We start from the raw sequence: 26,413 nt of genomic DNA, 5'->3' as shown, positions 1-26,413 counted from the left end.
AACTAATGAAATAGATGGGGTACATTTTTCTTCTCTGATCTGAACTTCTGATCTCTATACCTTTGATGGAGTTTCTACCTTCTGTATGGACTAGGAAAGAGAATTTTGCCCCACCCATTTCAGAGGTAGACTTTCACCACCCCCTGGTTAGCCCAAGGAAGCAGTCTGCCTCACATATACCCACTGAGTCACTATTCCTTGCCCCCTTCCTTTGCTCCAGGTAGTGCTAATTTTCCTCTGGGCTATATCAACAGAGAATGACAACATTCAAACAAGAAGTGGGGGTGAGGCTAAGGTTCTACCCTTTCCCCCACTCCCATCCTGGAACAGGTGGATCAGGAGAGAGTAAGTGGGCGTGGCGCAACTGGTTACTCCAACACGGATGCAGCTGATAGCCTGCACAGGGGAATAAAGGGGTTTTACTCTCCATTACTACCTGCATGGACATGTAGGGCAAGTCTAAGTATCTATCCCTTAAAACACCGAACAGAACACTTCAGAACAATCCACCAGTCCGCAATGTAGTTTTAAATGCATCTCTAATGAGCATGGAAACCTCATTGCAGGCAAGTCTTTATTCCCTCTAATAGGAGTTTTTGCCTAAAGAAAGTTTCCAGGATCAGGCCCCCCATATCTAGGGAGAGGGGCACAGAATGAAAAGGAAATTCTGTCAGCTTTAGCCGTTGAGATTGGCATGTTTGTTACTGAAACTACATTTCAGTTGTGCCTTCCCTCTGAGGCTTCACAGATTGCGCTCCTTTCCCAATGGCTGTTCTGTTCTCCTCCGTTGGATTCTGTTGACTTCTGCTCTGTGTTCCAGCGTTTCCTCTGGATGCTCATTCTCCCCGCGCTGAGTGTTGATTCCTCATGCTTAGCCCAGAGATTGGGGGATGGGGGAGAAGCCAACAAAGCTATAAGTGGAATGGTCTTGAGTTTGCAGCACTGCTTGCCTCCCAGGATGGCTATAAAAGCAATCGGTCTGGAGTTACTCTCTGAATGAAGCAGTTGCACAACCAGAGTAGCTGGCAGAGTCCTTGGGCAAGTTTGCAATTGACATAGTTCTGTCTCCTTTAGCATAAAGAGAACTTTGCAGAGTTAACCAGGCTTTGCACATTGAGTCTGAGAATCAAAAGAGCCTACTGATACTCCAACGTCTTCTGTCCTAGATAGGTAAAGCTGAAGTAATGAGCTACTTACAAGTGATAATAAATGGTCTGTTTGGGATGGAAAAAATGAAACGGAATCAGAGTTCAAGGTTGCGCATGTTCCTTTGTAATTTGGACAGAGATTGAGACATGATCTGCTCAGCTCCTGCTTGGCAGGGAACACCCTATATCAGCATCCTGTGGTTCTCTGCACATGGGACAAGAGCAGTGGGATGAGTTGTAGAGAACCACGTCCATCCTTCTTTGGTTGGAGCAAGTGTCATTGTTATGCAGGACCTGTGGAGCGGGAAGGCGTAGATGGCAAGGGTGTGCAGTCGAGGAGACCAGGTTTGGGTTTTGCATATTTGGGTTCCAAGTTATCTGAACCACCTACATTCAGGGGGAAGGAGGGGAGCTGTCAGGTGAAGGGTCCAGTTACACCCAGTCTCTATAATGGTTTGGGTTTTTCAAAATCAGAATGAATATGACTCCAGAATGGCTCACGTCCCCCCGCACTATACAGTGGAAAGGAGAAAGTTTGAGTTCTGAGACTCTTGTAGTTAATGAGGAAACGAGGGTTATAATACACATTCAATAAAAAGTGACAGGTACAGCTCCCAGCAGGTACAACTCCAGGGCTTGGATTGCAAACTCGAAACCATAAGCAGTAAATAGGATTAAAACATGATTAGCTTTCCCCTCCACATGTTCAATGGATGGATTACCTAACAGGCTAAGAAAAATATCATCCATCATTATTTTAGGTCTAAATCCACAGATGTTTTGTCTGAATGAAGGAACAGTTAGTTTCTTTAGCTTCTTTCCCACACGAGCACATAATTCTATCAGTGGTAATAGACAGCAGTTAAGGGGATCTGGGCATGAAGCAGAATAAAAACATTTGCTACTAGAACTGTGTGAAAAGTTTATGGAAAAACTAGACATAGGCCTAAGTCTCAAAGTTTGAATTCAGATTTGAATCCAAACTTGTCTAAAGATCAAGAGGGTTCAGATTTTGGGGGTTGGGGTGGGGGGGCAGTTTGGATTGGTTTGTTATATAAACAAAGGGCTAGCTGCTAAATTAATATCTAATTTGATTTCCCCCCAAGTTTGTGGGGTTCTGAGATGCGGGGTTGATTGAATACCTTAAACTAGAGGAAATATAGAGGGCAGTGGTTGCCAGTCCAAAGCTCACTCTAAAATTTACCCAGATCTAGGAACCTTTCGGCAAACCTGGAGCGGAGTTTCAAGCAAATTTGGAGTCAAATTTCAGGTGAATCCTAAGGATTTGAGGTTTTGGGGGTAAATGGCAAGAAAGCTGATTTTTTGCCTGGTACGAACTTAAAATCAGGCAAATCTCTTTTGTCTGAGTTTATCTTTAGATCTTGCCGTCAAATACATATGAAGCAAAACTGGGGAGACAATGTACACAAAATCTCTGTGAACCAAACCCGGCTGAGTTTCACACACTCTGGTCACCTCTGTCCCCAAACATATAGGACATCTGTGATTTTCCTAGGACCTATATCTTGCCAGCCTAGCACTCCGACAGCAGTCAGATAATCTGGAATATTACAGTTTAACATTGCAATGCAGCTCCTAAATGAGATGAGATTGCACCTCCACACTGTGACTCCAACAGTACATGACACCTTTGTACATCACCATGAAGCGACGGGGGGCGGGGGCACTCTGGTGTATTTCATCTTGTTGATATAAACTTCATAAGAACTGCCACACTGGATTAGACCAATGGTCCATCTAGTCCACTATCCTGTTTCCACCAGCGGCCAATACCGGCTTACTCTAGAGTTAGGAAGATGCAAGAAACCCTGCAATTATGGGTAAGCAGTAGACAGTTGTTGGGATATCATGGCACAACAGCATCCTGAGCAATTTTCCCTCTGAGCAAATATGAATATAAGACAATGCTTGGTGTGTGTGAGATGTATTTTAGTTTCTAGACTCAATGATCCAAGACATTACTATCATAACAAGTCATTGCTCTTTATTTTACCACCAAGACGCTGGCGTGGCATGTGAAGCAAGGTGGCTTTGCAACTTTGTTTATTTCTTTTATGGTGGCCCCCCACGCAGGATCCAAGATCTATTAGGTAAACAGATAAGCTTGTCAAAAAGAGAGAATTCCCGATATCTCAAACCCATATACTTTCTGATCTCTGACATGGGACTAAGGGGGATTTTAGAAGCACTTATTTCTCTATTACTGGCCTATCACCCCCTAGTTCATATCCCTGAGCAGGCAAGAACACTTAGCCAAGCTCCTCTGCCTTCCACTGTCCTTTCTGAGATTCTTTCTGCTTAAAATTCTTACACTGTAGAGAATAATAGCTTCTGAGAAGGAGAACATATTGCCCACCATAAATAATCAGGGTCGAATATGAATGGTTGCAGAAGGGATACATTTGTAATTGTGCAGTTTGTGTGCCCTGAATATTTATGGCACCAAAACCCATCTCTCATTCATATTTCTTTCCAGCCCCATTCAGAAGATAATGCCACTAAATCACTTGTCATTTTAAAAATGAATGATGGAATTAATGAGATATTATTAAATTATGAATTGTTGTTATAATCCTTTAGGAAGAAGCTTTAGGTTACCAGGTCTTTCCTCATCCCCAAGATCTTGGATAACATGTTATAGTGGATCCTAAATGAAATAATCTTTAATCTTTTAAACAGGCAAATTTCAAACCAAAACTGGCAGAAGGAGATGGAATTCAAGCGCCTTTTTGTTCTCTCTGTTTAACTCATGGACATTTATAATGAGAGATGAGTGAACCAGTGCAGATAAAATATGACCCTTCAGCCAAACTCAAATTGCACGTTTTTTGGGGGGAAGGGAGGTAGAGGAAGAGAAAGGAGTTCTCTTAACTTTTCTTTTTATCACAATTCACCTTTGCCTGGCCTCAGAACTTTCTGCCCTCCCCCCTACCTCCCCGGGATCAGAAGTTGAAGTGCCAAAATATCAATCATCATCATGCATTGTCAGGACAACCATCCCCATAGTACATTGATACAACTTGCACAGCTTAGATTCTCATCAAAAATATTTCCCCAAGTATACGGAACTAGCACCCCATGACCTTATCTTGCCCTCAGTACTGTGATTGTAAAGGGAGGAGGAAAATTTGTCCATAGAGTAAGTGTTGTCAGGAGAAAGATCTGGCAGTTGGTGAAAAGCTTGGAGAAAGATGTGGATATTGCAATACTTTCTGTGTCACCAGCTTCAGGTAACTGACGCTGCACTGTAGTGAGTGCAAACTTTTGACTAGCACTCTAGCATAATTATCATCCAAGTTTATCGATGGTGCATTACACAGAAAAGTAAATCTAGACAGGTCAGGAAGTGAAGGATTCAGAATCTACAAAGATCCTGAAGGGAATCCTGCCTTACAGCATATTACATTCCAGTACCCAGTATTTTCCTTGACTCATGGAATCAGGGGTCTGGAAAGGCTGGAGGATCTAGCCAGAACAATACTGCATTTTCCAGGCATCTTCATTACACATCATAAATAAAAATAAATAAATAAAATAATGGAGATATCCTATCTCCTAGAACTGGAAGGGACCTTGAAAGGTCATTGAGTCCAGCCCCCTACCTTCACTAGCAGGACTAAGTACTGATTTTGCCCCAGATCCCTAAGTGGCCCCCTCAAGGATTAAACTCACAACCTCTGGGTTTAGCAGGCCAATGCTCAAACCACTGAGCAATCCCTCCCTGCAAGGGATGTCCCATCATAGGACAATGTTAATTATCTTTGCCCTTTCCACAGCTAATGAGACAAAGTAACTTTTAAGAGGCTCTAGTGGCCAAATTTCCTTCTCCTCTCACTTACAATAGTTTTCTATTGATTGCAGCAGGGTTACTCCCTCTGTATGCTGGTGTGAGTGAGATCAGACTTAAGCAGGCTTTGGCTCGAGCCATTTCTGTAGGTGATTGTGGCATGGTTTTATTTCTTGTACTTAGTCTTCTGTCACTGTTCACTTGAGGACTGGCCAGCGGTGATGGCCCAGGATCAGAATGTGCGGCTCTGTCAGAGGGCAGAGTCACCGAGCGGGCTAGAGAAGTGAGGGAATCCTTGTCTATTCACAAGGGTGGGAGGAGGAATTGACAAATAAAAGCCTCGCTCTTTTCACTAGTGACTCATGTGCCAACAATTAACAGAGGTTTTCAGCTACCTTGTGCTGTGATATCACACAAAAAGCCCACGCAGTCATTAGAGCAGTTATCACTTAGCACAACTCATTCACCAACCAACATGCTCTCTGCTCTTGGTAGTGTGTCCTGAGAATAAACAGATGTCATTACACAACAAAGAAGTGGATGCTCTATTCCCAAACTGTATGTTATTTCAGGCTCTTTGGCCAGCATGGCCAATTTTTTCTTCCCAATGGCCATAGTCAGTTCCTTACCTAGTGTGCCCACCTCAGTAGGGTATATCTGTCCAGTGCAAAGAAGGCTTCCATACATGGTGGCTCCATGGTCCCCTTTCCCTGTCCTTTCCCCATTGCAGGCAGGGTTGCCAGGTGTCTGGTTTTCGACCAGAACGCTCGGTTGAAAAGGGACCCTGGCAGCTCCAGTCAGCACCGCCGACCAGGCCATTAAAAGTCCAGTCAGCGGTGTTGCGGGTCTAAGGTAGGCTGGTCCCTATGTGTCCTGGCATCGCACTGCGCCCCGGAAGCAGCCAGCAGCTCCGGCTCCTAGGCGGGGGGAGGCACAGGGCTCCATGTGCTGTCCCCGCCCCGAGCACCGGCTCCGCACTCCCATTGGCTGGGAACCGTGGCCCCTGCCCCACCTAGGAACCGTACCTGCTGGCCGCTTCCAGGGTGCAGCGTGGAGCCAGGACAGGCAGGGAGCTGCCTTAGTCCCGCTGCGTCGTGGACTGGGAGCCACCCAAGGTAAGCCCATGCCCCAACCCCCTGCCCCAGCCTTGACCTCCAGAATCCCAGAGCCACCTCCTACACCCCAAACCCCTCACCCCCGGGCCCACCCCAGAGCCATCACCCCCCACAAGCCCCAACCCTCTGCCCCAGCCCAGAGCCCCCTCCTACACCCTGAACTCCTCATCCCCGGCCCCAACCCAGAGCCCACACTCCCTCTCACATCCCAACCCCCTGCCTCAACCTGCAGCCCTTTCCCACATTCCAAATCCCTCATCCCCACCCCCAGCCTGGAGCCCCCTCCAGCACCCCAAACCCCTCATCTCCAGCCCCATCCCTGAGCCTGGACCCCCAGCTGGAGCCTTCACCCCCCCCCCACACACACACACTCCAACTCCCTGCCCCAACCCAGAGCCTCCTCATTTCTGGCCCCACCCCAGAGCCCACACCCCCAGTTACAGCCCTCACCTCATCCCACACCCCAACCTCCTGCCCCAGCCCAGTGACGGTGGGAGAGAGCAAGCCACCGAGGGAGGGGGAATGTAATGAGCGGGAGCAGGGCCTTGGGGAAGGGGCAGGGCTAGGGTGTTCAGTTTTGTGAGATTAGAAAGTTGGAAACCCTAATTGCAGGCCTTCAGACTCCTCGTGTTGGTCAATTGTCATTCCTGAATTCTCCACCAAACAGGGTCTACTCACCACTGGGCCTCCCCTTTGTGGCTGCATCTGGGGATTAGCTCTGCCTGGGCTGAGGCCCCGTTCTGTCACTCACTGGTGCTGCAGCCCCTCTTGCTGTCTAGGAGTCGCAGTGCTTCCTCTCAGAGGCCTGGCTTTCTGGCCAGGACACTATACAGTTTTCCCCTCCTGGAGTAACAAAGTCTCATCAGATCTACTGTCTGGTACTATTCCACACAGTCTTCCCAATCAAGACTGTGCCACTTCCACAGTAGCTGGTAGGGAAACCTGGGCCTGCCCACAACTCTGTGTTCCAACTCAGGGACCTTACCATCAGCTGCCAAGTTCTGCATCATCTCAACCCTTGCTGCCATTTCCATGGGCTTCTTTCTACTCTGCCCTCTGCTGGCTTTCTTCTCCAACATCCTTCTGGGTAACTCCTTACCACAATGTGTGGATCCCCAGGCATCTGTTCTACCCCTGGGTTTCCTCCTTCACTCCTCCCAAGACCCAGAGAGTGACTACAGACTTCCACTCTGTCCCCTCTTCTGCTCTGACTTCCTGGCTTTATTCAAGCCTCCAGATACTCCTGCCCAGATGGGCTACATCTTCAATTAGTGCTTGTCATCAAGCCTTAATCTCCCCCAATTTACCCAGCTAATTAGCCCTTCTGAGCCACCTTAACCCCTCCATTGTAGTGTGGGGTGAGCACCCCATCACAGAGGACTTATGGCCATTAGGAACAGCTGGGCTTTCAGAAGGATTTTGAAGGAAAAGAGAGAGGGCATGAGGTTTATATGGGGTTGGGAGGCTGAGGCATATGTAGGTGAGGGAGAAAGGAGTGGACAGAAAAGTCAAAGAGAGCAATGAGGAGAGAAGCTCAGGGGGAGTGTAGGGAGTAGGACAGGGTGTAGGATGAAATGAGGCAGAGCTGGTGGAGCAGAGTTAATACATGAGAAGGAGACCCTTGTATTTAGGGCCTGATCCAAAGCCCGCTGAAGTCAATGGAAAGCGCGCCATTGATTTTAATGAGTTTTGGATCTGGGTATTAGGATGGGAGAAGAGTTTAAGACAATCAGAGATTCAAGAAGAGAGTTATGCCTTGAAGCCTGACTAAACCTGAGGACAGACCATAGGTAACAGAACCAGAGGAGGATGGGACAGCAGTAGAAATATATCCCCCGAACACTAATAGAGTGTGTCTAGACACCCCTTTAAAATGATATGCTTTGGGAGCATCTGCCCCTAGCGTTCTGCTGCCAATGCCACCCACATACATCACTTTTAAAATAGCAACCTGTGACTCCACATTGTCAGACTCCCTGATGGATGAGAGGGTTAGTGAAGATAAGCTGGCCTTAGAGTTGTATATATTTCAAGCACTGGGAGTGAGGAAAGTAAAGTAATAAAGCAATTACCATCAATAAAAGCTTGGAAGTGAGGGGTGGAGCTGATCCACAGAGGCTCCTTTGTTGTTGCAGCTAGGCAGGGTTTAGGAAGTGCAGTGATGCCGCCCACACTGAAAAACCACAGACACTAATAATAAACAAGGGAAGACAATGCTTAGGCACAGAAGAGGCTCAACCTCTACCTACCACCATCCTCTTGCGGCAGAGAATGCAGAGCAGCTCCCTGAAGCCTCTCTCCCCTCTGAGCAATTGGAGGGATCTCCGCTGCACTCCGGCAATGAGGATCTTGGAGGAGCTGTGGCAGAGCTGTCTAACTGTTTATAAATGAATGTAAAAATCAAATAATTTCTCCTCAGCAGGGAGCTGCATTCCTGAATGAAAAATCAGGCCTGGTCCAAAGCCTATTGAGTTTCCTCAGTCATTCTCTTCAGCAGGTTTTGGATTGGGCCCTCAGAAAATAAGGACTAAGGGCTAGATTCATACTCTACCTTGGCAAAAAACTTTTTCTGTGTCAGTGGGTGTCAGTCACTGTAGGGCTGATTCATACTGAGGAGGGGCAGGTGATGTTTCCACCAGCAGCCATTCTTTGGGGGATTATACCTTGGTAGGACAGCTTTAGTTTCTACTGGGAAATGCATAAAGCCCCCACCATAGATACTCCCCAGGAGATCAGTGATTTCTCTGGCCATGGCTTCTCCCTAGCTTGTGCTCACCACAATTGGGATTGTGGAGGCCTCCTCTACCCCATTCACCTTTACCCCAGTGTCAGTGAAATTGCAGCTGTTGTAAACTCCCTTCGTAGTGGACTTTCTAGGTGAAATCCAGGGCAAATTCAGCACTTAGTCACACTAATTCACCCACGGCTGCCTTCATAATACTCTGTGACTGGCATTCATCCACATTGGCAAAATGATTTGAGCTCCTCAGGTGGAAGGTGCTATGAAATACAAAGATGAGCCAGAGCTGCAGAATCTGGGTCTGGGTTCAGATTCCACTGAAACAATTCACAAATGTTTAGATCTGAGGATTTGGTTTGAGCCCGTTGCTAGCACTTTATCTATGGTTATTGGTGTTACTATTGTGCTGTTTTACCGATCTGAAGAATCCCTACAGAACCCGGCCGCACAGTGTCTACGCTCTATTATTAATTATCATTGTTAATCATTATTATTTTATTATATTCATTTTGGGGTGGTTGTATCTAGCAAAGGGCAAACCAGTTCGAACTGTGGCCCTAAAATATGAACCCAGTCAAACTTCTGCCCCAAGCTTGGACTGAACCAAAACACCAAACGTTTTGGGAGGTTTAAAGAGTTTTGTTAACTTTCCTCCTATTATGTTTCACATTCATGGCAGCCTCTGAACTTACTATCAAAAAGCAGGAAGCTCCAGGAATCCTGCTTCCCAAGTTTAACAGACCTTCTGGGTTTACCTGCCACTAGCTGTGTCTGGGTTGCCAATGGAATACTTATGTCTGAGTAACAGTGACGAGGCGTGCATGGTGAGAATGTGATGGGCTGATCTGTTCCTTTTGCTTACAGTGCCTATACCGAGCCTTACAAGGTGTGCCCTGTCTCTGTGGTACCCGTGGAGGACGTCACATCAGACGAGGAACAGAAGAGTTCAGAAGATGAGGAGAGTAGCCAAGGGGATCCCAGCCTCGTCCATAAAGTAAGAGCTCTGGAACAATCTGGAGAATATAGGAAACACTCAAGGGGGAAGAGAAGAAAAACAAGGATGAAAACATCCTTGGCTCTTGGATATGTTTACACAGTCCATGGCAGTGAGCCCCCCAACCCAGGTCGACAGACACAGGGTTGCGGGGCTCACAGTAGCACTCTAAAAATAGCTGTGTAGACACTGCTTTGAAATTGCTGCTCAGGCTGGAGGTCAGGCTCTGACCCCACCCCCTCTCTAGTCTTCAGAGCCCGAGCTCTAACCCACGCCGCAATGTCTCCACAGCTATTTTTAGCATGGTAGTGCAAGCCCCACAAGTCTGTCCACCTGGGCTGGGCGGCACACTGGCGTGGGCTGTGTAGGTGTACCCTCAAGTAGCCATCTCTTCCCGCTCTGTGCTTACAGCTAGCCCAGGAATATCAGAGCTATGATCATTGCATTTCTTCAGAACTATAGTAAGGAGTTACTTCTATTGAATATGGCAGAGCCCACAGACCTAAGAAGGGAAGCTGAGGCAACCAGCCAGTAGGCTCAGGTAGGTCCTGATCCAATGCCCACTAATGTCAATGGGAGACTTTCTATTGACATGAGTGGTTACGGCACCAGATCCACAGATCTGGAGTCTCTTGGAGGTTGAGGGATGACCCGTGTGATCGTTGCAATGAGATCTGATCTGAAAAGTTGTGAGCCTCTTTCTTAGTCCTGCACTCTGGGGATTGGAGGCAGGGAGAAATTGCTGACAGATGGCCAGAGAAGAGTCCATGCCATAGAACTTAATCTGCAGAAGGAAGAGAGGGGTCACAGCACTGAGCCCTCCACTTACGACGGAGAATTCCACCCTCCAGAATTTCAGGATTATGGAATTCTGCCGGTGGCCCTGCATACCCAGCTTTCCAGACTCCCCACAAAAACCTTGGGCCATTACTGGCTCATTGTGATTGATGGTGAATAGAATAAATTCCAACCCTCTGTTGTCCTTCCCTCAGAAAGTGCTGGTATAGTTAAAGAATACTGACAGTGGATTGTATTTCCTACCCTCAGCACTCCCGCCTCCTTTTGTTGTCTTCTCACGCAAATCTTCTGGGTGCCAAGGGAGCATTAGCTGCCCTGTCAAAACACAGCCTTGCAATGATGAAGGGCAGAAAAATTGTCCAACTACCCAAGGAAGTGATGTCTTCTCCCTCTTGTAGCAAAATCTTCAGACAACACAGAGCGGTTGTAAAACATGAAAGAGTTCAGAAGCACTGTCGCTTGGGGAGGGTTGGCAGAGGTACACATGTCTGGATGCCAAAAATAGTACCATGAATTTGGAAATGAGCTAATCTTGCTAAAACAACTGTTTTGGGCTGGCCTAGCAGAGCTGAATTTGGATTAAAAAAAAAACTCCAACAAGTGGAGCTTGTTGTTTTGGTTTATGGTTTCCCCCTCCCGAGGGAAAATTAGTCTGAATAAAGGCATGAAATCACCTAGCTGATAAGATCTTCTTGCTGTGTCCAGAACACATGATTCTGACTGGTGTCTAGCTGAGATATACTTACTTCACTCCGCTGAAATGTGGATTGTCAATCCCCAAGTATTATGATTTGCTTTGCACGCTTGCTTTTTGCCTGTTCATTGGAGATTTCCAAGACTTCCAATTTGGGGTTTGGGGTGGGGGAGGTGTTGTTTTCTGTTGTTTCTTTTTTTAAGGCTCATTTTCTGAAGAAGAAAAAAAAAAGTCAGATTTGTACACAGGTTTCCTGGAATTGTTTGAACAGCTGGCCCCCTTTGAATCCCTGCTCTCCTGGGGATGAGCTCTGTGTGAATAAGAAGGAACCTTTAGGACTTGCCGGCACCTCCATTCTGCAAACAATTTAAATGATGGACAAAATGATACGTTTGGGGTGTTTTGGTGTATCCGTTTTATAAAAAAACCTAGGGCTTTGATTTCCACTGGGTTGCATAATTTTTACAGCAGTCTAACTCCATTGGACCGTGCTGGAATTGGACTGGCATAAAAATGATGTAAAGAAGTAGAAAAGTAAGCCTGTCTTCTCCAAGTTTTGTTTTGGTCAGGGTTCTATAAGTGCACCCTCAATCCAGAAACCCTGGGTAACATCACTTGGTGCTTTTGATTATTCAAGTTAAAGCTGATTTTGAGAATGTGCTCTTTTTGGTTAATTGTGCACTTGAATCCCCTTCTTTAAATCTCTGGCAGATGGTATCAGGTTAGAAAACTCCCAGATGAGGATGCTGTAGTTTTTTTAACCTCTGTGATTCTACTTGGTTAAAACCACCAAAAGGGGTGCACTTCTCTTACATAACTAAGGGAGATTCTCTCTTTTTCCGTCCCCTGCTTAGCTAATTTACAGGAGCTCTGGAGTCATCCCCAATGTGCGTGCCTGCTACATATGCTTATTTACTTACATCCACCCAACTGGTAGGAAGGTGACACTTGACTTTTCTGTCGCAGACTCCGAAGGATAAACAATGGATTTTGGAGTCTTCTTTGCCTGCATAGAGGAAAGCATCAGAATTAGGGATGGCAGTTGGCAAATCTGGGTTCCAGTTAGGTATAGGCATGTACAGGTTCAAGTGAAATAAGGGATCTTTTCATCTCCAAACCTTCACTCAGTACTAGAAAAACATCCAAACCAAATCCATCCCACAATTTGAATTTGATCCAGACCTAAAATTGATGCTGGTTCTTTGTGCTACAATGAGATGAACTAACCACATAGCTGTGAACTTTAGGGGTGCTCAGATCTGGATATTAACTTGCAGTTCAGACCCCACTAGCCCGCAAACTCAAACTGCCCTCTCACTTTGCCTATGCTAATACTTTTTGCAGCTTTCTCTGAAATTCCTACTTCCAGCCAGGACCAGAAATAGACACAAGAAGATGCCTTCAGAAGAACCAGCCCACTGTTATTCTCTAGAGATTCAGAGAAGGTTTGGAGAAGCTCAAGCCTTTGGGCTTCTCCCATGCTAGCTGTGCTTTGAATGCCTCAGAGCATGTCAAAAAGCTTGAGGAGGATCCTGCACTTAGAAGGTCTGAACCATAACCCAGGTTTAAATTTAACTACTCTTCCAGAGATAAGGCCTCAGACTTTAGTGTCAGGACTCTGGGAGTCCAAGTGGGAGTATTCAGCCAGATCATCCCTCCTAGCTGCCTCTTAAGACAAGCTGCCCTCCCTGACTTGACCCCATTCCCAGCTACACCCTTATCTCTTCAGCAATCTTCACCCTGAAACTGAAGTGACTCCAAGGACAATTCCTTTGCTAAGCCTGACACTTTGCCCATGAAGACAAGAGCCTCTGTGTGGTAGGGAGTCACTTCCACACTGGATCATGAAAAGAGCAAGTGAGAGGATGCTGTAGACTAGGGGTCACATTTTAAGCTTTAATAGCTGGTGGCGAATTGGAAGGGGCGGTGGGGCCAATGTTGGGGTTTCATTTGGGGAACTTCAAATCCTATGGAGTTTGCTGGATGGTTTCAGTTCCCTGGCCCCTGAAACGTTGCCATCCTTCTTCTGCGTTGTAGTGCCACCATGTTGAGAGCTCTGTCAAGGACAAACAAAAGCCCAGTAAAGACGAAGCACTTTTCGGAGGGTTCAGTGGGGATGCACGCATCAATGTGTGCAGCTCCAACACACCCACAACAATGTGTGCGCTCTCACTGCATCCACAAAACTCCAATATCAAGCAATATAAGGCCGTGAAGCAAAGGTTGCGGAGTGTGAGCTTGTGGGGGATGTAGTGGAGATGCAGCCCCTGAACTGGGAGTTAACTTCTCCAGCCTCCTTTGTTGGGAAGCCAGGCCTAGGGAAATGTGACAGCTACAAGGCATGAGGGTGCCTCAGGCAGTGTTTTGTGATGTCTGGCTGCCTGACCCAGCCTGGGTGTCACACACATCGAAAAGGGTGTTGGTCACAAGAAAAGGCAATGGGCTTAAAAATAGCCCTAGTAGTCAATGGAAGGCATTTAGACTCAGACTGACAAGTTGCACCATTGCTGATAAGGAGCCAACCTTCCTATACAATGGCGGCTTTGGAAGGGTACAGTAGTAACAGGGTAAATATCAGCACGCTAGGGAATATTGTATCAGCATCAGCTATTTCAGTGTTCAAGGATGGTATACAGTGAAGCCTACATTAAACCCCCACTCAGAGAAGAAGGATCTGTTAATAAACATGGCTGGGTGGGTGACATGAAGAATTGAAGGAATTCCCAGGAAAGATTCAATTAGCCTCGTTTGATCCTGCAATAATGTGATTGTTTATAAAGCATCAGGATATAAATACTTAAGTGCTTTTATTGTAATACAAATAATAAAGCCATATTTTAAATGCAGAGAGAGCTACTTGCATCCACAACATGGATCTGTCTGCCAATTAACCTCAATATAGGGAAAATAAAATAGTAAAGTTGATCACATTTAACTCCTGCTTAGTGTTTCAGAATAAAAACGTAAAGTGACGCATGGAACTATGCACAGAGCAGCACACAAATGGTTTGGTCCTCCCCTCACCCTGGGGAAAATCAAGAGGCACTCCACTGAAGCCACTAGCCCTACAGCTGGGTACAAATGGTGTAAATGAGAGTAGGATCAGGCTGTGCCTTATGGCCCTAGACGTCCCAAATCATTTTAGCTGCTCACCTAGGACAGGGTGTTGTTATATGTGGATCCAATGCTGGTCGTGCTGGAGAAGTGGTCACCTAATACAGGTAACTTGCCTTTGGGTAATGCTAGTGGATACCTTGGCGTAGTGGAGACTTAATAAAGGAGTTTGGTAAATTATTTGATCCTGAGGGCAGCGTTGATCCTCACCGCTGATCGACCATGATCCTCTCTGAGGTGCCGGGAATGTAAGGCAGCAGTGGGACAAGGAAGGCCGTGAACCATCACAGCACACAGAGGCGACCTGTGTTGTGTGTAATGAAGGAAATATCAGGCTAGAATACAAAGGTTTTGCAAAGAGCAAGGCAGCAACCATCTCACTATTACTGCATGTCAAATTGCCTTTGCTGTTCCTTATCTTTCCACTGGGTGGGGTCGGTTTCCAGGCTCCATTAATCACTCTGTTTTGCAAACCTTTAACTTTCATACACTGAAACACGCCCCCCCACCCTCCACACAAAACCCAAACATAAGCTGTACTTGGGAGCAATGGATTGGTGCCCCGTAAGGAAGCGACAAATTTAGACAGCTCTTCATGGGCCAGGTTTGGCCTTTTGTAATTGAACAGATTCCCCAGGACAGGTTGCAATCAAGCCCCGAGAGCAAGCCATTGGAAGACGACTCTCCCGGGTTCCATCTCCAACTGTGTCACTAATTCATTGTGCAGTCTCAAACAAGGCCCCTGCTATTTCGGTGCCTCCGTTTATCTATCTATAAAATTAGTAATAAGAATAAACCTACATGACAGCGGTGTTGTGAGGTTATTTAATATTTATAAATCATTTTAAAGTCCTCTGATCATTATGACAGCAGCATTGTGCTAGGTGCTGTACAGACACACAGTCCCTGCCGCAAAGAGTTTATAATCTAAAGCAGTTAGACAGACAAATGGTAGGAGGGGAAGCAGAGGGACAAAGCAACTAGAGAGACGCAGCCAGCCGGTGGCACAGTTAAGAATGAAACCTCGCTTTCATGACTGCCAGTCCGGTGTCTTATGCACTACGCCACGCTGCCTCTGATGAACCACAAAGCATTCTTATTACTCCTCTGTTTCCTGGAGCACTGAGAACTAGTGAACAAAGTGCTAATACTTCAAGCTACTTGGATCTCCCTATTCTTGTGTCATGTATGAAATGTGTGATCAGCTGTCCACCTCCATGCTATGCAGTGGCACTTGGGCAAGTGACATGTTAAGCATGCGGATGAGTGGTAGGCAATGGGTATTGACTGGTCCAGTAGCTGTCTTAGGGTTGGTATTGCCCAGCACAGCTGCAGAGTACATAAATACAGTCAAATGTGATGCTCTGGAGGGACAACCCCGTTCCTGCCTCAGTACCCCACACACACACACCCTTTCTCCTCAGACATGCTCACAGTCTGCTCACCCCAGTCTCACCATCACCCTTTTTTTAGCCTGAACTCTTGATATTAAGGCAGTAGATGCAGAAGGGACATGAGACCTAAGACTGCTCAGTGCAGAGCACTAAGCCTAGCACTTAACCTCAGCTGGGCTCACCCGTGACCTCTGCTCACCCCTGCGCACGAGTGCCACAGTCTTGCGCTCCCTGCTTGTGCACTCCATGTAGATCTAGACCTGAGTCTGCAAAAGTGGAAGAACTGATTGGCTGATCTCTAGACCTTTTCCACAACACTGGTCACCTTTGGTTTGGCCCATTCCTAGTTTGTCTGTCTTGTAAGCAGGCAGCTGAGAGTCTCCTAACAATAACTGTCTCCTCAGAAACAGGACTTTAATCATCAAGTCTAGTTTACGACTACCTGGAAAGAGGTTATCCTGCAGGAAAACAGGGAGCATGATGGCTGGAAAGCAAAGACCCTACCGCCCCCGCCCCTATCAAGAGTAACACAATGGGATGGGAGGATGTGATCAATGTGCCATACGCATGTTAACACCCCGTGAAAGTGCAGCTCTGTTGTGAAGCATTCGTGGGCTCCTGATGTGTATGGGCTTTTGATAGCCTGCAATGCCGAGCATCAGCGACTGGCCTTCGTTTCCTCATTATTCATCATGTTCTTCAGCTCCCTGGCAGACAATGAAATAATATCAATAATACCTGGCTATTCAATCAAAGGCAGAAAATTGCTGTTTTTAGCCAGGCTGTCTGTGACTTTTCCTGTCTTTATCTGTGTGATGCCACCTGAGCACACATTGTCTCAATCAAGCTAATTGCACTCTGAGAGCAACAAAAGGGAAAATAACAATGTGGAGAATGTCAGGAGAGGACACAGTTAGGGTTGCCAACTTTGGTTGGACGTAGTCCTGGAGCTTTCATCACATGGCATAATCTTTAATTAAAGATTATTCTTTAATTCCTGGGGGACTCCCAGACGATCCTGGAGGGCTGGCAACCCTCGTTGGAGTCTCCAGTCTCAGCAGGCAAGGTCTACCTCTCCAGCACTCTTGCCACCCTCCTTTTACTGGTCTACTGAAGGCCATTAGAGCTTTGATGTGGAGTTCTACACAAATTGTGAATCATGCTGTTTGCTAGAGTTTGCTTAGAGACAGAAACTGACCTTGGGCAAGTCACATAGCATCTCTGTGCCTTAGTTTTCCCATCTATAAAGTGCTTAGCCACATCGTGGTGGGATTGTAAGGCATAGTTCATTAATCTTTGTAAAGCAGTTTTAGATCCTTGATGAAAGCAGCCTTGTATGTTATGTGTTGTTATTTTTATCTGAGGTAATAAATACAGTAATTGTGTTAGAGTATGTTCAAAAGCATTAACACTTGACAATCAATTCCTAAAGAAATAAGTTGATTTTAGTGTTCTTAATATTGTAATGAATCAGGGTTTGTGTATGTGTGGCCATGTGTGTGCACACACCACTGCCCTCTTCAGGATGAAATCAGAATTGCTGAACTGTGTGTCATAAAACCTACACTGCTAACAGCTGAGAGGAGAGTTCCCGTTGATTCAAGGCCTATGCATTTGGAGCAGGATGGAATCTGAATTCTGTATATTTTGTTGCTGTGAAGTTCTGGGTGGCCACGATATATAGCATAGTGACAAATGTGTTGTTCTAGGTGGCCAGTGTTTTGTTATAGTACAATATCTATTTTTCTTTTCTTTTTCTTTTCCTTTCATTTAATCCTTTTTATTATTTCATTTTATCTTGTTCCCATTTCATATTGTGAGATCTTGATTCTCAGTCAGGAGGACATTCCTCTGGAGCTGCTTTGTGACCCAGATCAGGGCACTGGGGTGCCATGAATTGAAAAGGGGTCCTGTGGCGACTATCCAGGTCATCATCATTCCCCTTTGACCAGACCATGCTGCTGTAATCCTTGAGAGCTTGGAGACTGAGATGAGAAATGCAAGGAGGTGGAGGAGTTCTTAGAACAAGGCACTGAAGCACTAACAGAGCAGGGAGATCAGATAGAGATACACCAGAGCTGGCTGCTTTCTGGGTCAAGTAGTCTTTTTCCTGTCCAGCAAGACCTTCAATCTTTAAGAAACAATCCACTGATGTGGCTTTATACTTTTCTAAATGAAGGACAATGACTAGACTGAGCAAACTCAACATTCCCAAGTCTGGTACAGTGAGCTCTCAGTTACACAAAGCTCTGTGTCTTACTGAAGTCGGTGGGAGTTCTGTATGCAAAAGGCTTGCAAAATCAGGGCCATTCGAGTTTTAGGTTCCCATCCTGCTTCCATTGACTGCTCTGGCAGAAGACTGGGCCCTAAGTTTCAGGTTGATATCCCACCATGCAGAGTGTGTAACCAATTAATCTGCTGATTCTTTATCCTAATACAGAGTCTGTGTGTGTTAATTAGATGCTTGTGGTCATTTGAGGCACCACATCTGCCCCTTCTGTCTATTACGCCATCTATGAACAGGAATAGGTTATGTCAAGTGACTTGCAATCAGCTGTTAGTATCCATATATGATAGTTAAAGCACAGTATTTGATATGCAAACTAGAGACTGCCATTGAATGAGGAATATTGTGGCCGACTACTTGGGTACAATTTTGGAAGAGTCACAAAAGCATATTCTTTGGGCAGGTGTTGGATATCAGTTTTGTCTAGGACAGGGGTAGGCAACCTATGGCACACGTGCCAAAGGCGGCACGCGAGCTGATTTCCAGTGGCACTCACACTGCCCGGGTCCTGGCCACCAGTCTGGGGGGCTCTGCATTTTAATTTAATTTTAAACGAAGCTTCTTAAACATTTTAAAAATCTTATTTACTTTAAATACAACAATAGTTTAGTTATATATTATAGACTTATAGAAAGAGACCTTCTAAAAACGTTAAAATGTATTACTGGCACGCAAAACTTTAAATTAGAGTGAATAAATGAAGACTCGACACACCACTTTGGAAAGATTGCTGACCCTGGTCTAGGAAAACGGGCAAGACAGCTTGATGATTAGATTTCCTGCTTTGCACTCTCAAGAGATGGTTCAAATCCAGAGAGTCTGGTTTTATTCCCATAGGCCAATGGGAGTTGGAAGCAGCATGGAAATCACATGCTTAACAAACAGGGCACTACCTGGCCCTCCCCAGACCAATAAGAGTTCGTAGTATTTAGAGTTGGAAAAGGCCTTTAGAGTAGTTTGTCTAGTCAGTGCTCCCCAACATATTCTCCAGTGCTCTGTTCAGTCCAGTTTTAAATGACCTAGCAATGAGGCTTCCACCACATCCCTCAAGAGACCATTATCCAAAGTCAGAGATCTCACTGTCAGGAAGTTATACCTGATATAGGAGCAGCTTCATTATCAGATGAAAACTCCATTGACTGTTGAGGGCAGGCAATGTCAGGGACCATTTTGCTTGTATATAGCATATATTTTAGATTGTGGGGCAGATGAGGCTAATAAGGACAACAAGACTCAGTTAGGCACAGAGGATTCTGGCTCTGTCTAGATCCATCTCTTCCATCTGCTGAGTACAGACAAACAGCGGGAATTGGAGTACACAGTTACTGAAGCAGCAGCCTGGGGAGGAAGCGTACAAGAGGGCTTACTGCTGGGCTGAAGAGTACACAGTAAAGATCACTACAAATGTGGTAGCTCAGTCATGTTTTAATAATCACTTGGGCTTTGTTTTAGAAAGTTGATAGTTGAGGGACCCGCGCCCCCTACCTCCTGCTATTCCCAGAAGTCCGTCTCCGGACACTGTCGTCAATCTCAGAGTTCATTTCCTGGTTAAGCAAACAGTAATTAAATAACACAAGACGGGCAACGCCTAGAGACACTGTCTCAAAACTCGCCCTAGACTGGTCATGTGACACCAGGGGTCCCAGTGTTTTGTCTCTCGACTAAGACATATTAATCACAAGTAGAATTACAGACCGCGACAATCTGTATACATAAAAGGCGAGTGGGTCCACACCAATGGTGAAATATACTTCGCTTCTTGGTCAAGCCTGTCAATAGAGGACGTGCAAACTGGCCAGCATTAGGTTTGGTAATCCAGAAATAAAATTCCCATTCAATTGATTTATGTCTGCAAGTCAAAAGGGCAAGGAAGAAAAAGAGCCCAGAATATCCTGATGCTGATCAGCGACATGTGGTAGCTCCTGTGTGCCGACACTAGTGTATGCCATGTATCGTCATTGGTGACAAAAAGAGAGAAACAGGGTAACCCTTTAGGAATGATTGTAAAGTGTAAACACAAATATATAGTGTAGTACAAGGAGTATACTACAAATAGTGGAATGAAATTAACAAAGGGAAAAGATGACTTTCAGGAAAAAATGCTTATACTAGATCTGTTCAACTGTAGTAGAACAGTGTCCCAAAGAAAAATGGGAGAAGCACCACTCTTTGGACCATTTAAACAAGAATCAACAAAGCACTGGGTAACATACTGTAGGCAACAATCTAGTATTGGCAGAGAGATGGATTAGATGACTGAATCTAACGAATGATTAGATCACTAATTTCTTTGAGTCTCTAAATCTTCCACTTGGCTCCCCATCAGATTACAGTGAAACAGATTATAGATGGAAAAGACAGGTTATTTCCTTCTTTTCTGAAGTCTTATTCACCTCACACAGTGGTTCATATCCTTTTCTATATAGCAACTGGATCTGGGCATTATCTTCCCCATTCTGGGATCACCACCCCCAGGTTGAGAACCCATGACCTAACAGAATGGGGTTCCTGATTACTTTCCTGGTGGAAAGTCATTCCTTTCCTTCAAGTATCAGAGGGGTAGCCGTGTTAGTCTGAATCTGTAAAAAGCAACAGAGGGTCCTGTGCAAGGACTTGCATCTGAAGAAGTGAGGTTCTTACCCACGAAAGCTTATGCTCCCAATACTTCTGTTAGTCTCAAAGGTGCCACAGGACCCTCTGTTGCTCCTTTCCTTCACTCATTTGTACAGTAAAAAGATTTATTTGCAGCATGTTTTGAATAACCCTCTGCTGCTCTGTTATAGACAGTTTTAGGACTCATTTGTTGCTGCTGAACATTTTTATATTAAAGGGGCACTGACAATATAAAATGCACTACTTTTTTAAAAAAAAATCCTTACTTGTGTAGGTTTCAGAGTAGCAGCCGTGTTAGTCTGTATCCGCAAAAAGAAGAACAGGAGTACTTGTGGCACCTTAGAGACTAACAAATTTATTAGAGCATAAGCTTTCGTGGACTACAGCCCACTATGCATCCGAAGAAGTGGGCTGTAGTCCACGAAAGCTTATGCTCTAATAAATTTGTTAGTCTCTAAGGTGCCACAAGTACTCCTGTTCTTCTTTTTACTTGTGTAGGGAACAGCACCTTAAAACTGAAAGAATTTTTAAAATGTAACTTTGCTTTTCATTACTTATTCCGATTATTTTCTTTTTGTGATTTAGTAATGATGGGCATGGAAACAAGATTGGTTGGTTTCATTTCAGTCAATTTTGCATCTGGGTTTTCATGGTCCAGCTATCATGCTACTGGATTTCAGTTTCCAGCACTTCCGGGGAACGCTTAAATCTTCCCTAAACTGTTTTCAACCTTTCTTATTTCCAGTCTGAGTGGAAGCAGGAAGGAGCAGAAACATTGGGTTAAAAAAAAAACCTGATGTCACAAGATTACTTGTCCAGAGATGCAAAAGGCTTGGGGAATTACTGTTCAGATTTCTGTTATTAGTGTTTAAACACTGGAGATGAACTGCCAAGCTTGAATGTGCTCTAAACTTTAGCAAAGGTTGATGGAGTTTGAATCTGGGATTTTGGTCCGGGGCCTTACAAATGCTCTTCATTGAGGGGCTGAATTAAATGATTTCACCATGATCCCTAACAACCCAAGCAATTCTCATCCAGAATTGGTGGTGATAAAGGACACCATTTCAGGCTGCCACCTGAATTACAATAACCAGCTTAGTGCACGACAGCTCAGCATCTCCCAGCTGCTTGATTGTACACCTAAAGGAGGCTCTTTAAGCAATGGATTAATGACACACCTGGTCCCTTTAAACAATACACTTGATGCTGCCTCCTGCTTGTTAAGAATAAACGGCATGTTGCATGGCCTCTTGTTCATTGACGGCTGTTTCCTTGCTTTATTATCGCTGCTGTATAAGTCAAACTTACTTTAGTATAAGATTTCTTTCTCAATAAAGGTTTCAACGCTTTGTCCATTTCTTACCTTGGTAAAGAGGCTCACTCTGTAATATGGTAACAACCTGTTAAATAGAGGGATCTGCTGATTATATCACTATAGAATGTTTCTCTAAACAAAAGCTCATTCTTGGAATGATTAGCATTTTGTCTCTGATATTTATATGGCAATGATTTGTAAACCTGTTAAAAACATCCTAAATAAATAAATAGACTAAATAAGTAAATAGATTAAAACCAAATGATTCATGAAACCAGAGCAAAGCATCATAATTAGCCTCTTGAGCCTTGAAGAACCACTGCCATTGCTTCTTTGGCAGGTTTCTGGGTCCTCGGAGATCTCTGCTGATTTAAATGCATTCCACTGTGATTTCAAAATGATGTTATTTGCTTTCACACTGTACTGTTTGCTTTCAGGATATAGTTACCACAGTTTAATTTCATCAAATGTGCTTAGCACGCAAGAAAGCCCTTTGAACTTGTTTGCTTCTGTAGCTTGTGCTGCAGTGGGAACAGTTTGGAATATAACTATTTAAAAAACAAAAAACTTTTCCTTGCCCATGAGTGGCCTGAACAAACTGGATCAGCTTTGCCTCCTGCAGTCATGAAATTACCCTTCTAGAGTTAGAATCTGTCGGCCTTTCTTTCTGATGAATTTTTGCCCTATTGAAATCAATGGGAATTTTCTCTCTGACTTCAGTAAGGTCAGGAGTCCGTCCATAGCCACCAAAACAACTTCTTGAATCGTGAGAGCATGACCCCATTTCAGGCTGTATATTTTGTATTTATTTATTTGTATTGGGGTGGCAGAGCTGCAGTTGTGGATCAGGACCCCATTCTGCTAGGCAGTGTATAAACTCTGAATAGAAAGACTCAAGGAGGTTTGCGCATTGGCCTGCTAAACCCAGGGTTGTGAGTTCAATCCTTGAGGGGGCCATTTAGGGATCTGGGGCAAAAATCTGCCTGGGGATTAGTCCTGCTTTGAGCAGGGGGTTGGACTAGATGAGGTCCATTCCATAAGATTCTGTGATTCAGATTCAAGGATCATGTAAATTGAGGGCATTCTCCAGCCCTTTCTGGTTTTGGGATGGGAGATTTCTTAATACCTGTGGTTTCCTTTTCAACAGAAAGAAGGACAGTCCAGAGCTTACCTCATCGCCCAGGAGCTGGTGTCTTCGGAGAAAGTGTGAGTTGTCTGTCAAAATCTGGCTGTTCTCTTGCAAATGAAGCTGCACATTCCACCCTGATTCATTCAGCGCTAGCTTGATGGCAATTAATATAATTCTGTCTCTTTCTGCAGATATGTGGAGATGCTCCGGCTGTTACATGTGGTAAGTAAATCATTTTAATTGTTGAAACCTAATTGCCCTCTTACTTAGCTGTAATTTAGGAGACAGAAAAAGCGTTGAAGAGACTGAGGTGAATTCTATTAGGAGTGGCTTACAGTGGGGAGGTGCTCGTTGAGGCATTGCAAAGAAATCTGTCTTCTGATAAACTACTCTTTCTGTGTGTGCCAAACGTCTGGAGTTTCTCATCCATAAGAAAGAACTATGGGTAACAAACCTCACCAGGCTTTTATTTGTGGAGAGTATTTTTCTTTAGAGAATAACATTGCATAGGTAGAAGAGAGAAGGACAGTGAGTCAGAGAAGGAGATTGTGATTGAGATAGAGAGATGAGAATTCGATCTCAGGGGAAAGAAATGTAGGTGAAGAAGACTTGCAGAGGGTCCATGCAAACTAGCTTTTGGTTCTTGTTTGAGTGGATTCATTTTGCTCCCATTAAGTTGTGTTTTCTGTTTGGGGTACAGACAATCATGCTGTGGCCAGAGCTAGGCCCACACCAAGCCAGAGGCAGCTAGTGGAGAGCAGGCAGGGTAGGCGGTGCTTGAGGTTTGCTCACAGAATCATAGAAATTAGGGACAGAAAAAAACTAATAAATCATTCTGTTCATCTCCTGGCCCATGCAGGCCTGTTTCCTAGGTCCTCTAATGTTTTGTCCATACTGGTTCTAAGTGTCCCAATCCACATTGCTTCCCTAGAGATTGTGCCACAGCTTATTAGATCTCATCCCAAAGTCTTGCATGGCTGTGTTTGGGAGGCAGGAGAGGATAGCAAATGAACAGAGTTTACCGGCCGCCACTGCTGAGGAATAAACTCTGTGACAATGCAAAAGATAGCACTGGGGCGTCCTTGGAAAATTCCCCAATCCTTAACAGTGCGGAGCGTCTTTCACAAAGAACAAAACAAGGAAAATAGGAAATCAACAGGGGCATTTCTGCCTCCTCCTTGTGCTTCTCTCGGGCCAGTTGCCAAAGCTGAAAAGCCTGCCCAAGCTTGGGTAGCAGGACAGCGGTCTCCAGTATGATGAACACCTTGCAGACAATTGCTTTTTAGAAAACCAACTGGAGATTGCTGAGCCTGCCAACTGGCAGCCAGTCATTAAAAGAGACTTCACCAGTTAGTGGAGTCTCTCATCCCTTGGACAAGTTGGTAAAAACAGCACCTGCTGCCAATTTTGTCTACACGGGCGCTCGCAGCAGTACTAACCCCAGTTCAGCCAAACTGGTGGTAGCACATTTTTTTAATAGAATTCCTTACCTAGACATGGCTAGTGGGTGTGTAGCCTCCATGCTACTGCAGCTGGGACTTGCATGAGGAGCTTCATGATCTGGAGGGAAAAATTCTGTGAGGTAAGCCAAAGGGGAGCTTCCCACTGGCTGGAGTCATGCTAAAGTTCACTTCAACTGAAAGCTAGATAGCACCAAATCTTACAGGGTGTTTGATTCTGGGGTGGTGTGCAAGTTATAAGAGCATTTACTGCCTGGGAAAACCATTTAGAAAGAACAGGAAATGTCTTTTTGCTCTCACTTCCAAGCTGACAGCTATATCCAGGAGATGGGGCTTTTGTTTTATGCCTGTGCTTAGAAGGTTTTAGCTTAGAAACATTCATGTGAGAGAGTGCGTACCGCTCCGTTCCAGCTGGAAAGAATCCTAAACTGCTGGTAATCCATAATAGAAAGAACTCCCATAAAAATTACAGCTCGTAGGCTAGTTACGGGAAAACTCAGCTTTGACACTAATTTTATCTACTTAGCACCACAAAGTTGGCTTGAATGTACAAGTGAATGAAAACAAAGAGGGCTTTCCTGGTCTGACCCCAAAATGTAAACCACTCACTGCTATCCCTTGGGGGAAGTAGTATAGTTTCCACACAGCCAATGTGTATTGCAGAAACTGGGTAGCATTAGCTGTAGGTTTGTTAGCCAATATTGAAATGCTGTTTTAAGACAGGAGGGAAATCAGCCCAGTTTTCATGATGATTAAAACATATGGCTTAGATCAGCCAGTTAGCCTCATTAGAGTAGGGAAAGGATACCTGTGATACAATGCAGGGTGATTTTCTGTGTTCTTGTTAGTCATCAATTTCATGCGGAACAGTTGGTGTTTTGCTTTCGGTGTAAGTGTTTGGGTCTGTAACTCAATGTTTCACTAAATTTAAATTTATGGAGATATCCTATCTCCTAGAACTAGGAGGGACTTTGAAAGGTCATCAAGTCCAGCCCCCTACCTTCACTAGCAGGACCAAGTACTGATTTTGCCCCAGATTCCTAAGTGGCCCCCTCAAGGATTGAACTTACAGCCCTAGGTTTAGCAGGCTAATGCTCGAACCACCGAGCTATCCCTCCCCCCTAAATGATCTTCAGCTAGGGATTTCATTCTCTTCCTTGACATTCCTTCATTCACTCCTGGAGGAAGCAGCATAGTTGTTTCCCTTTGCGCTTTATTATATTAATTTTTTAAAATTTAGGGAAATAAAGGAAGAATTTTAAATGTAAAAGGAGAGTTGGAGCCATGCCAGTCCCTTGCATTTGAACACCTCAAACTCTGAAGGACTCCAGATCCATATTTCACAGCTCTTTCTCCCTGCACCCTTTCCATTTCCTTGATGAGCCAAACGTCAGGAGCCAAACAACCTCAAACTTTGGTCTTGAACCTTGCAGCTGGGGTTCATCTGTGAGATGTTCAGAAGCTTCTGCTTCAAGTGGGTTTATTTTGTTTGCCGTATTTCATTTTAATATTATTACACACACAAAACCAATGTTACTCATGTTGAAAGAACGTTAGTTAAGGTTGCAAAGCCAGGCACTCAAAAGTTAGAAAATACCACAATGAATACTGGCTGTGCACTCCTCTCCTAACCAATCACAGTGTCTACACTTCCAGGTTCTTCGTCCCAGTCAGACACCATTTTTAAGATAAGGTTCCGCCTGCACAACTTTAGTTAGGTCATGTTTCCGTGCTGGAAATATGGCCCTCCATCTTCCCAAAAATACACAGTTGCTGAAAGAGCACACAGACTCTGGAGGACTGT

The 26,413-nt window shown here is 44.9% G+C and overlaps 1 protein-coding gene across 5 annotated transcripts in view; it reads left to right on the top strand.

Moving 5' to 3' along the window:
* Nucleotides 1–26,413, top strand: part of FGD5 (FYVE, RhoGEF and PH domain containing 5) — a 151,898-nt gene that overhangs the window by 60,236 nt on the left and 65,249 nt on the right. For all 5 annotated transcript variants that reach the window (XM_054033581.1, XM_054033584.1, XM_054033583.1 and 2 more), the window contains exons 3-5: nucleotides 9,676–9,805; nucleotides 23,168–23,226; nucleotides 23,341–23,371. In XM_054033581.1, the coding sequence (XP_053889556.1) occupies nucleotides 9,676–9,805; nucleotides 23,168–23,226; nucleotides 23,341–23,371 (220 nt within the window). The remainder of the gene's footprint in view (nucleotides 1–9,675; nucleotides 9,806–23,167; nucleotides 23,227–23,340; nucleotides 23,372–26,413) is intronic.

Source organism: Malaclemys terrapin, chromosome 7, assembly GCF_027887155.1.
Source record: "Malaclemys terrapin pileata isolate rMalTer1 chromosome 7, rMalTer1.hap1, whole genome shotgun sequence".
Classification (NCBI taxonomy): Eukaryota; Metazoa; Chordata; order Testudines; family Emydidae; genus Malaclemys; species Malaclemys terrapin.
The sequence above is the reverse complement of the archived record's forward strand: the minus strand, read 5'-3'. Positions and strand labels throughout refer to the sequence as shown.